At 55.8% G+C, this 12,404-nt stretch overlaps 2 protein-coding genes across 2 annotated transcripts; both read left to right on the forward strand.

Moving 5' to 3' along the window:
• Window positions 1–3,016: 3,016 nt before the first annotated feature.
• On the forward strand, window positions 3,017–7,180 carry BDZ83DRAFT_564816 (uncharacterized protein; the record flags this gene model as incomplete). The annotated part of the gene is made up of 4 exons (XM_060503684.1): window positions 3,017–4,010; window positions 4,073–4,144; window positions 4,204–4,422; window positions 4,476–7,180. The coding sequence occupies 4 exons, from the start codon at window positions 3,017–3,019 to the stop codon at window positions 7,178–7,180; spliced, it is 3,990 nt and encodes a 1,329-aa protein (XP_060371693.1).
• Window positions 7,181–8,919: 1,739 nt separating this feature from the next.
• On the forward strand, window positions 8,920–11,997 carry BDZ83DRAFT_715046 (uncharacterized protein; the record flags this gene model as incomplete). Its single annotated transcript, XM_060511705.1, has 3 exons — window positions 8,920–8,945; window positions 9,216–11,154; window positions 11,248–11,997. 3 exons carry the CDS (start codon window positions 8,920–8,922, stop codon window positions 11,995–11,997), a joined length of 2,715 nt encoding a protein of 904 aa, XP_060371694.1.
• Between the last annotated feature and the right edge of the window lie 407 nt (window positions 11,998–12,404).

The raw sequence follows: 12,404 nt of genomic DNA on the forward strand, positions 1-12,404 counted from the left end.
AAGCACGGTAGGTGCTGGGCAGAAAGTCGTGGGCGGATAATGCAGGTGACAATGCGAGGGTGGAAATGGGGAGTCAAGCGGCCAGCCCTGACTCCCGCCAGGCCGCGAAGACCGCGAAATGACCTCTCCCCTATTGAATCCTCAGCGTCTCTCTCCAGTCTCTCTCCAGTCTCTCTCTCTTCATGGGGTCTCTTTCCTGCATGTGCATTCTCCTCCACCAAAAATGTACAGAGCGTGTGAAGCGTGTGTAGTCTTCCCCACTTGAGCTGGTGCTCTTGCGATTTGCCCGCGCGCTCCGTGCACGCACTGTGGGTCGAACATGGTACAACCCGTGGTCGTAGCTTTTCATCTTGCGCAGTAAAGGGATGCGACCACAGTGACCCCCTCGAGCGCTCCTTACTCTGGCCGGTAATGTAATTCCCATGTTATCAAGATTACCTACCTACCCGTACTAGACATCGTAAGGTCAAGAAGGGGAAAAGGGAAGGCGGCCTAACGACTAGTGAGTGAACCCCTCAAGGTGTCTACGGAGTAAGAAAGCTACCTTAGCTAGCTGCAGCTGCAACTGATCTGACCTTTGGAAGTACCTACCTAGGTATCTTACCTTGTCCCTGGCGCTGACCAGTACCATGGCCATGTCGACTGAATGAGGGAATGACAGACGGAACAGAAGGACCTAGAGTCGGCATTTCGAAGCACAGAGAAGAGCAAACCCGTGAAGCAATCCAAGAACCAACTGCCTGGTTCTCATGCCTCCAATAGCCGTTGCTGCGTCATGATATGGCTTTGGCGAGGAAGGAAGGTGCAAGATATGATGCGATGCTTTCCTTCCCTTCCTGTCCTCGACTAAGGCAGTTCTCATGTCTGAGGTGACACGCTCTTTGCTACGGTACCTTGGCGTACCTGAGGAAGTACCGAAGTATCCAACATTCAATGGGTTTTCATCTCTTGACATAGGTTGGTATTCCAACAGACACGCAGTTCTATTCTGCCTCACAGCAAGTTGGATGTCACCGGTTCGACTTAGTAGTGTTCACTGGGTATGCTACTGTATTCTTACTCAGAAAATGTGGTTGGACCGGCAATCATTGTTCGTCCAGTCACTCCGGCGAGTTGGCTATTGTCGCTGATGCTGATGTGATGGGATGTTCAACTTGTCAGTTGCTGCTGCCCTGCCACGCTTTATTTCATGTTCCCCTCCTCTTAGAGTGCATCGGGGCCACACACCAGACGAGACCACTAAGCCAAACCAGCAATCAGATGGAACTGTCGCAGGAATTGTGCCGCCAAACCACCACAGACAGGCACAGTGACCACACGCTACACCAGAACTACCCGCAGCACACCACGCACCGTGCCTCGCCGAACCCCAGTCGTGCCTGAATCTCAGCATCACTTTACTTTGCATTGTCCAACTCTCCTCCTTGGTGAAGTCATTGAGCACTGAACTGAACCTCGTAGAATCTGGGAAGAAGAACCGGGACTGCAAATGTAACGGAACTGGAACCAGCAGGGCCGGGACCGAGACTGACTCTAGTACCTACACCTCGGTTTGCAGCAAACGCGACCTCACTCACTCATACCTTGCCTACTTTACTCTCACTTACTACGCGCTCCCTGGGTCTTAGGAGGTACCTCTGCCTCTCTGCCCAGCTTGTTTTATTTCCACAGACAGAAGCGCTCCTCTCATTGCACAGTGTGTACGATTCTCAATTCGCTGCGGCACACATCTGCGGATACACATGCGCACACACACTCCGACTTCCTCTCCCCTCGCTGTATTCGCAGACGAGTGAGTCCTCGACACCACCACGCTCTCGCTCGACTGGCTCTCGATTCATAAGGTACGGCAACCTGGACCTGTCCTTACCTTACCTTTACCTGACCTCGCCTTACCTTGCCTTGCCTTACCTTACTTTCCCGATCTTGGCCTTGCCGCTTCAGGAACTTCATCTCACCCTGCTCTCCTCACTCATCGCCCAGCCAGAGTGCAAGGTACCTTCTCACTTACCTAAGAAAAGTTCCCCCCAAACACACCCAGTGCCGCACTCCTATTTTCGCGTAAAGAGTACTTGCACCACTCACTGCTAAGGTACCTTCTCCCCACCCCCGGTACCTTCCCTGGATTGAGGTACCTTCCCTTCCTTGCACCCCAAACGAAACGCTCCCCTTCACACTTTCCTTCGCTCTTGCTCTTCCGGGACATCATTCAATTCTCTCACTCCTCTGGGAATTGTCCTTCTTGTCTCTATCCTCCTCTACCTCACCGATTCCTGTCTGTTGCTGGTTATTTTGCTCCTTTGTTGCTTACCAGATTCACAGACCTTCAGCATCACAATTCCTCGCAGAATCCCGTGGCGGCAACTACGCAGTGCGCACCACCCCCTTAGACCCTTCCTCACCCCAGCGTTATTTCGCGGTCCACCGCCCGAGGGCCCCCCGAGTCCTGTCGCTTTTGGGCCAACGTCCCCGATCTAAACTCCACACCCTTTCCTTTCGCCTCCTGCCGTCGACGACATTCTCTCTCTTCCCCCCAAAAGAGCACCACCTCCACGATACGACCACACACAGAGAGGAGTGTGCTCTCTACCTCAGCAATTCCTCCTTGCACCGACTACACCAGACCGAGTCTGCGAAACTTCATGAATACTTTCGGCTCATTCGCGTTCCTCTAGCAGCCCTTTACTTGCCTTAGCAGTGGCTATCACAAAAACCCCGACCCTCTTTCCCTCCCAAATTCCCTCTCCGTCTACGCCAAAGACTCAATCTTGGGGGAAAAAGAAAGAGACTCGACCACCCTGAACAGCGCTCGCCTTCCACTCGACCGCGCCCAATCCAGCCCTTCTATTGCCCTCTCGATACCCTCGATACCCTCTGCATACTCGGCTCTGCTCTACCCGCGAAGAACAGGCTCCTGCTGCCAGATCTTCAACGATCTCTATTTCTCGTCGCCCTGCGCTCGCGCCCGACTCATTCCGCTCGCCCTCGTCACGGTAGCTGAGCCAGGACTCGCTCCATGGAAAGTCGAGCTGCCACAACTGAATCCAAGCATACATATCCAACGTCCCCTTGGATCCAAGCCCCCACGATATCATCGTCTACTTCGGGTTCCTACTTCGGCGAGGCTTCCTCTCGCGTTCCGGCCCAGCTAGACTTCTGGCCCTTGCTCTTTCCGCAGCAAGCCTCAGTCTACCAAGCGCAGTTGCTACACTACACTAATCTCGTCTCACCGGGACGAGGAGGCGGCTTGCACCAACCTCAAGCGCTTCCTCAGGCGACGGTGGCTACCCCTCAGATCCAGGCGGCCCCTCGGTCCAGATCATCCTCCAAGGTCTCGAACAAGGAAATCTCCTCAACCAAGGGTTCCCAAGGAGGCCATGGGAATAGAGCCGTGCAGACTAAAGACAAAGGCGATCGCGCTGTCATAACAGGCAAGGACGCTCCGCCCAGGATGCAGCAGTCATCGCAGCAACAGCCGGAGCTTTCACATCCACTCCCTGCACGCCCTGCAGCCAGGACCGGCAACGGACAGTCTCACTCCAACTCCATGCCCTCGACTCCTCAACAGCATGCTAGAAACTTCTCGTTCGAGTCGCGGGAACCTTCGCCAACCGCCACAAACAACCACTCTCCTCGCTCTGCCTACTCAGAGACCAACAGCAACCTTCCCTCATTACGACCTCTCCCTCCCAGGCTTGGCGGCTGCAAATATGAGACTTCTCAGATTAACTCGAAGAGGCGTATGCCCTACAACATAGGGAGTGACAAGCTGGATAAGACCAGCCTCGACAAGATCAAGAGCAAGTTGTCGGAAGATGTGGAGACGAAGCTGACAACAGATATGCGGGAGTTGTATGACAGGTTACGACCGACTGACAAGGTCGAAGAAAACCGTCAAAAGCTTGTCGTCAAGCTGGAGAAGATGTTCAATGAGGAGTGGCCTGGAAATGACATTCGCGTGCACCTCTTCGGCTCCTCGGGCAACTTGCTTTGCTCAGACGACGCGGATGGTTCGTGGGCTCTCTTAATACTGGACTGGTGCTTGGGGATGCAGTGCTAACTGTCTCAATAGTCGATATCTGCATTACAACGCCCTGGAAGGACTTGGAGTACGTCTGCATGATTGCAGCATTGCTTGCGAAGAGTACGTAAAACAATTCTCTGGTCAGAAACCAACAACATTGCTGACACGAACCACGACAGAGGGCATGGAAAAGGTGGTCTGCATCTCAGGCGCTAAAGTTCCCATCGTCAAGATCTGGGACCCCGAGCTCGGTCTTGCCTGCGACATGAATGTGAACAATACTCTGGCGTTGGAGAACACGAGAATGGTCCGAACATACGTAGAGATCGATCCTCGAGTGCGGCCCCTGGCCATGGTTATCAAATACTGGACACGGCAGAGGATCGTAAACGATGCTGGTAAGGTTCGCCGTTACCCCTTGACTATTGGCACATTTTACTGATCGGAACAGCGTTTGGTGGTACCCTCAGTTCTTACACGTGGATCTGCCTCATCATCGGATTTCTCCAGCTTCGCGACCCGCCAGTGCTTCCCTCCCTTCATCAGCGGCAGCATCAGCGGCTCCCTAAGAATGGCGGGCCCGAGAGCGCATTCGCTGATGATTTGGAAAAGCTGAGCGGTTTCGGCGCAAAGAATGAGGCGTCTTTGGGTGAGCTCTTGTTCCAGTTTTTCCGCTTCTACGCACACGAGTTCGACTACGATAAGTACGTTATATCGATTCGTCTTGGACGGAAGACAACGCGACTGGAAAAAGCATGGCACATTGGCATAAATAACCATTTGTGTGTGGAGGAGCCATTCAACACCGCTCGCAACCTGGGCAACACTGCGGATGAATACTCGTTCCGTGGACTTCATCTGGAGTTGCGACGAGCATTTGACCTCATCTCGGAAGGAAAACTGGGTGAATGCTGCGAACAATACGTCTACCCCAAGGAAGAGATACCGGTGTTCCAGCGCCCTCCAAATACTTCGAGGCCTGTCATGATCCGCAGTTCTTCTCAGCAACATTCTGGCAGAGGTCGCGGAAACTTCCGTGGAGGCCGACACTCGAACAACTTCCAGCGAAATGCGAACTCAAACAGGAGAGCTTCGTCCAGCGTCGCTTACGACACCAACACCATGTACATGCCCCAAGTGGCTATGACTCCCCAGGATCTTGCGTGGTACGCGCAGCAGGCACAGTCCCACCAGCAATATCCCGCGCTTGTAGGTGCAGCCATGGCCGCCCAGGTTCAGCAAGAAAATAACATTCGGTTCCAGCTCTATACTCAATCCCAGGTTTATCAGCAAGTCCAGGCCCAGATGGCTGCCCAAATGCACGCTGCTCAGAGGATGCAGGGGTCCTCTTCAGCTACGCAGCAGGGTCCAGAACGGCCCAGGACCAACTCCTTCGACAATCCGCCCCTGAGTGCTCCCATCGCTGGCCCTCAAGATTGGTACAGCATGTATGGAGTTCCCATGGCGGCGTATTACGGCCAGTCAAGCTTCGCCTATCCCTCTTCGCCGGCGACGGTGGCGACTAGCACGCCAGAATATCGAAGAGGCCTTCAGAGATCGTCAGCGACAACAGAGTCAGGCGCGTCGACTTCCGGAAGCTCACTCAGGTCGCAGTCACAGCCTGCCTCTCGCTCAGCTCCCACAGCACAGCACAATCAGGCTTATCCAGGAACCAGCACGCCGGCCAACACCAGTTCAAATCCCACTCGGCAAGTGAACGGAATCCCGGTCTCGAACGGCGTGCCAGGCGACGTTGAGTACGACGAAGCCTCCCAGGCCCCAGCGAGCAATTCGCCTGCCTCTGACGAAGGAGCTTATTTGGGTTACTACGTTTCAGATGCCTCCAGCCCGGCGCACTCCCAAGTAGCGCCCAATGCCATAGCCTTTGCGGACACGACTCAGCCAGCCCAGGGACGTCGCAGGTTGTCAACCGAGGTCCCGCAGACTATTCTGGACCGCAGAATGCGAAGAACATCACGTTCACCGTCTCCCCTTGGCCATGCGCGGGCGTTCTCTAGCGGAGGTAGCTCGGTAGCATCTGCTCCGGTGGTTGCGTCTGGCAGTACAAACGGTCCCCGAGCAGCCTCGCGGCCTTTGATAGTCAACGGCACTGGATCGTCTCTTCGCACGAGTTCGACGCCATCGCAACGTCACAACCCCGCCATGGTTTCGACGGAATCGAACCCAGCTGACGACCAAGGCCGTTCGTCTCAGGAACACACGCTGCAAGTTCAAGGTCTTGGCATCAGCGGCTGCGCCTCAGATCAGTTGGATAGCCAAGCTTTTCCTAGGTCTGAACCAGTTCAGACTCCCGTGTCTGAGCGGACTCCGGTGATCGTTAACGGTACTACCACGCCATCGTCGACCACCAATGCGACCGCCTCGGCCTCACCAGCCTCTGTTTCTGCACCGCAGCAGTCTGCGTCCCAGGCGATCGACGACGCTTCATTCCGTGACAGGATTGCTCTTATGTCGATGAATCAGTATGCTTGGTCACCACAAGCTCAAGTGCAATCGCAGCCATATCCAGATGTCGCGAATGGCACGCAGCCATCCCTTCGCCAGAGAGCGCTATCAAGACAGCAGAGTGGAGTAATAGCGCCACTTGATCTCGCAACTCGAGAAAATAGGATGAATGGTCACCAGCTGAGCATTGACGCACAGCACCTGTCGCCAATCAACGAGACCAGATCTCCTTCACCGACAGTTGTGAGAAAGAATGACTTTGCATCGAGAGTTGATCAGCTTCCACCAGGTTCCCAAAGCTCAGCACCCAAGGCTCACGCCGAGCCTTCTGGCTCAGGACACAGAGCGAACGACAGCAAGGGCTCGGTTGGAAAGGAATCCAAGCAAGGGCATGCATCTACTCATTCGCCGAAGCGATCCTCAACGGCCCACCAGCGCTCATCCCAAGCGACAGCACAGACTCAGTCGCAGTCACACAGCTCTGGTCAGGCTCAGGTCCAATCCCCAAGGGTCAATGGCGTTCGAGAGAATGGCCATACACGCAGTGCCAAAAGCGAAAGCCACGGACCTGAGAGCTCATGGCAGAAGGCCACAAAGGGCCGCAAAAAGGGTGCTGACACGAAGAACCACGGCGGATCTGCCTCTAGCGAGCAGCCACCCAAGCACGACGCAGACCGAAAGGGCGGCTAAGGGCATGGAAAACACGTCGCAAATGCACACGACTGCGGTTATCACTGCACGGCAGAAAGCTACTCGTGCTTTCTTGGATAGGGCACAGGCGAGACGAGTGGTCTCTGCAGAAGCGAATGGCTACTCTACTGCAAACTTTGGCAATGCACAAGTATTGGACACTCTGCTTCTGGATTAGAGCAATGTGTTTGGCCATTAGTTGTAGCAGACATTCTGCAATGCCCTTGCGGCATGAAGGTTGTGAGCGGGACCTCGGGAATCGAGTCAGTGCGGAGACGAACACCGTTCACCAGGTGGACTTGTAGCGGTCAAGTCCTTTCGATGGTGGCCACAACTTGCAAAAGCAACAAAACATCAGATCAGCGAATGAGCATGAGGATCTGTAAACAGCAACACATGGATGAATTGCACAAAGAGGTATGCCAGTTCAGCGAGACGGTATTGGCTCAAGCATGGAAATTGGAGAGGTCATTGCTATGCCTCAAACGTCTTCTTTTTTATCGTCTCCCCCTATTGAGATGTCTCAAAAAGGTGGAAACACTGTTGCGTTATATCGGGCGGCAGGGTTTTATTTTTGTCTCATTGCATCTGCAGCAACGGTCTTCGAAATGGGTCACGGTTAGGCATGCGTCATCAAGTTTCCTTTTGTCAACAAAGTCATACCATGGGGGATAGGGTACATGGAGAGGAAGCAAGACGGTGTGTGGATGATGACGGAACAAGGGCTGTATTTAGGACGGCTTCGAGTGTCATGAAATACCCGGCGGGTAATGGCTGGGCATCTGTCTCTGAAAGAGAGTTGGCAGAGGGAGCCAGCATGACCGCATCAAAGGAGTGGATAAAAGACGTCAATGATCAGTGTCAGTGTAAGCAGATAGACGGGAAGCGTTAAAAAAGGACATTATTTCATAGCATTTTGCATGTGTACGTGCAGGCGTTGTTCCTTGCTGTGGAAGTGAAGCCATCGCTATGTATTGATTGTAACTGACAACCAACTTGTGCAACCCAGGATAAGGGTCTCTCGGAAAGGGACGCAAGATTACGTCATCGGAATGCAGTGGTTTGAACCCCGCAATCAGCCTTATTTCAGGCAGGTGGCCGGTGCTCTCCAGACTCCAGAGCGTCCAGTCCAGGGCAATCAATGACAATGCCACCGCGGTCCCTGCTTGGCAAGAGGCAAAATTCCCAACGTGGCCTGGCCGGCCGGCTGGCCCCCAAAACGTCCTCGTATTTTGCCCCCTCCTGAGCTTTACCCTTTCCCCAAGGATGCAGCTGCTTATCCCCCCCCCCTCCCCAGGCAGAAGCCATTCATCAGTGGCCCATGAAACGCAGTCTGAAGACCGTCCCGTTTCGCTGCCATTTTTCTTGTTTCTGAGAACCGGAAAGCAGTCCATCCCGTGTCTGGCTCCCAAGTATACGGATAGATACTATACTACACTGAGCGACAACATATCACCTTTAAGCTGCGAGTTCCTCTAATTTCATCAACCCCCTCCCTCAGATCGTTGGATGTTTGGGAAATGAGTGATCCCTGCGTTTTCGCGCATCATTGGTTCGGACCGCCGCCCCCCTTGCCGCTGCCGCTGCCGCATCGCATCGCATCTGGGTCGCAGCAGCTTGGGTCAATTGAGTGATGGGACGCCAACGCAGCCAGAGCGATGTTGCCTCGACCACGTCTCCCAAGATTAGGCGGTTGAGCAATGCGCTGCGCAAGATATCGAGCATCAGCTCGGCAAAGGATGATGGTAGTAGGTCTAGCAGTACAGTGAGTTTTTGAAAATCTCCACAACCCCCGGAAATGTGCCCACACTACTGCACGTTCACTTTCCTCTCCTTCTCCTTCTCCTTCTCCTTCTTCCTCAACTACTAACCCACCGGCTCACTGCACTTCCTCCGTCTCTGACGGGTTTGCAATGGCGATGAGACGCTCGAGCTGTCGGACGCCGCTTACACTAAAAGGACAGAGACTTGGCGATTTTGAGTTTGGCGGCGGGGACCCGATTGACGGGGGACATGGTTCGTCCCGTGGGTCCAGCTCCGCCGGCGCGGGCTACGGCAGCGGCAGCGGCAGCGGCAGCGGCAGCGGCACCGTGAGCGTTTCGGACGTCCAACTTCGCCAAATTCAGCAGTTGACGCAACGCGTCGGCTCGACGCTCGCGAGCAAGGACGCCGATGCTGCTTATAAAGAATACGCCAAAGTTAAGGATCATGTAGCCTTGTGTCGGGCCCTGTTGCGCAACTCCACACCCGCGCCCGGGCCGCTGGGGCAGGCGACCGGGGCGGCGACGGCGTGGGCGGAGGGAGGCCGCGGACCGTCACGGGAGTCCTCGCTTGAGGTGCCGCAGAGCCCTGCGTCGATATTGACTCGGTCTTCGTTTAGCGGGAGGAATCTTTCGGAAGTGACGACCGGCCAGAGCGCAGGTTCACGTCCGATACGTGAGATTTGCCTGTCTGTCGTCCGCGACTGGAAGGGATGCATCGAGTCGCTGATCGAGGCGCTCGAGCTCTCGCTGTCAGAGACGTACCGGAACTACGAGCCCGACGCCACGCCGAGCATGGTGAAGTCGCTCTTCAAAGATAAGGCTTTTCGCGCCGCCGCGATCCAGCAGATGAGGAGGGCTAGCATCGTCAAGACGTTCTCGCCCAGCCCAGACTTCTTCCCGCTCTACGACATACGCTTCAGGAACCACGACCGCGCGAAGCAGGATCTCGTCGAGCTCACGCGGGTTCTGCAGCTGGGTGAATCGGGCGTCACGGACAAGAGGCCGGTGAAAGACCTCGACGTCGCGCCGCGCGGGGACGCCGTTCTCGAGTTTGCGAATATCGGAGGAGCCGATGACGAGGCGAAGGAAGCGCTGCCTGTGCTGCGGTACCGCGTCTCATCGTTTTTGTTAGCCGAGACGTCGCCCATTTTCGAGAGGATGTTCACCGAGCACGCGCACATTGAGGTCCACGACGACGAGGACCTGACGGACCAGCTCGCGCCGCCGCCGACGGCGTATATCTGCCCCGACGGCACCGAGGCGAAGCTCTACCGCATGCCGCAGCGCGAAGGCGACCGCGAGCAGGCGCTGACGATCCTCCTGCACGCGGCGCACATGCACAATGACCAGGTCCCGCGCGAGGTGACGTTTGAGCAGCTGGTCGCCATCGCGGAGGTGTGCCTGCGGTACCGGTGCACGTCGCCGCTGGAGCTGTTTGTCGAGCACCGGTGGCTGCCGCAGTGGATCCACCGGGGCAGCGAGGCGATGCCGCGGGGCTGGTTGCTGATTAGCTATGCTTTCGGGTTCCGGCAGCTGTTTACGCGCATGTCCAAGACGGCGATTCTGAACCTTGTGGACGAGGACGAGTTGGAGGGGATGGTGGCGTGGCCGAGGCGGATTAAAGAGAAGATTTGGGGCGTTAGGGGGGCGAAGATGGCGCAGGTTGAGGAGTGTTGCGTGAGTACGATTCGGGAGTATTTGAGGCCGCCTTGTGGTGCTGTTGAGGGTGGTGGTGGTGGTGCTGCTGTTCCGCCACCGGGCTCAAATTCGTCTTCCGCTGAAGTAGCGTCCGCGTCCACGACGAATACGGCTGCCAACTCGGCTTTGATGTTCACCAGCACGCCCAGGTGTCCCAAGGGGAGCCACAGCTGCGACGCGACGAATCTGGGTTGGCTGATGCTCCTTTACGGCGAGCTCGAGCTTCTGCCCACCATCATGAACCAGTCAGTTCTCGGGCACCTGGCAGCTGGCTCCCAGCAGCAGCAATACTCACCACCCCGTCGCAGCCTGGCGCAGCTCGTCGACTTACTGCGGACCATTGCCAGTCCGCCGCTGGCGGTTCACAAGGGCGGGGTATGCGATCCCGTGCCGGCGTTTCGCGCGGCAATTAATGATATCTATAACAGCGTTTCTGGGTTGACGTTACACGATGTCAGTGGACGAGCTCACGGTTGGGGCCTATCCAGGCACCAGTCTACGCAGCCGCAGGCTGTTTTGCATAGGGGGCTGAGGAGTTTCTCTGATGGGAAGAAGGTTGCTCTCCAGAGTGGGCAGGGAGTTCTGGAGCTGCTGGATCGGGAAGAGGGGCAAGAGCAGGACCAGAAACGGGGCAAGGTTCTCGAGAGATCCGACACGGCACGATTGTTGATCTTGGAGAGGTGCGTGGATAGCGTGGAGGATCTGCGTGCGGCGGCGATGGTGAATCGGAGGTTTTACGAGACGTTTCGGGAGAACGAGGGGGCCTTGATGGGGAGGTTCGTCGGGGACGCGAGGTTGAGGACGTTGATGAAGTTGACTTCTATGGATGTTGTCGCGGCGGGGGAGAATAAGGTGCCCAAGGGGGATGCGGATGCTATGAAGGCGGAGGCGGAGGCTGTTCAGGGTGCTGTCTCTGACAATGATTTGGGAAATGAGCTGGTTCGCACGCAGGGTACGGATGAGAATGTGACGGGTGTATTCTTGGCGGTTCCTTCGTCGCCTGGGCGTGGGCCTGGGAGAGGCGGCGATGTGTCTGCGTTTGATGAGAGCTCAGAGGACGAGGGCGAGGTGTTGGGCGAGGATGAGGCGAGGCGGATATTGTGGCCGGCTGAGGTGATGGTCTTGCCTGCCCGGGCGTCATCTTCTTCGCCACGGCGGCTGCCATTACAGCCTCTAAAGCCCAGGCCCGGGTCCGGATCCGGGTCTGACATAGTGACGGAGAAAGGGGTAATGAGAGAAAAGTTCCGGGTTGGTGACGCTGCGTTTGTGGAGGAGAAGATGTTGTTGGAGGGAGAGGACAAGCATCTTAGAGACGAGCGGGATAAGAGGGTTGGACTTTTGCCAGGGGATGGGTGAGTGGCTTTCTATCGGGTCAGAAGCAGAGGAGTAATGGGACGAGCATCGAGCGTGGAGTTTTCTTTGTCTAATCACGGTAAGGATCCAGTCTCATCTTGGGAAAACCATCTCAGCAAATGGGATTTTAGGGATAGGAAGTTGTCCGGGACGACGTTCACGAGATATGGAAGAAGGAAGCTCACACGGACGAAGGACTGGAAAGGCGTCATGGAGGCCAGGACGCGGTGTCGAGAGCTATGCATCCAGAGAAGCTTTTCGTGGTTATGTCAAATGCTCGAATAGGTGTGTCCAAGGATGAAGCTTGTGCCTTTGGGATATCTCTAGCCATCTGCCACCGGAGAATCGGGCCTACGACGGCGATGCTGCCGATTGGCAAACCTTTAGTCGCGATATTGCGCCGAAATAAG

The sequence above is a fragment of the Colletotrichum acutatum genome (assembly GCF_030867785.1).
Source record: "Colletotrichum acutatum strain CBS 112980 chromosome Unknown BDZ83scaffold_2, whole genome shotgun sequence".
NCBI lineage: Eukaryota > Fungi > Ascomycota > Sordariomycetes > Glomerellales > Glomerellaceae > Colletotrichum > Colletotrichum acutatum.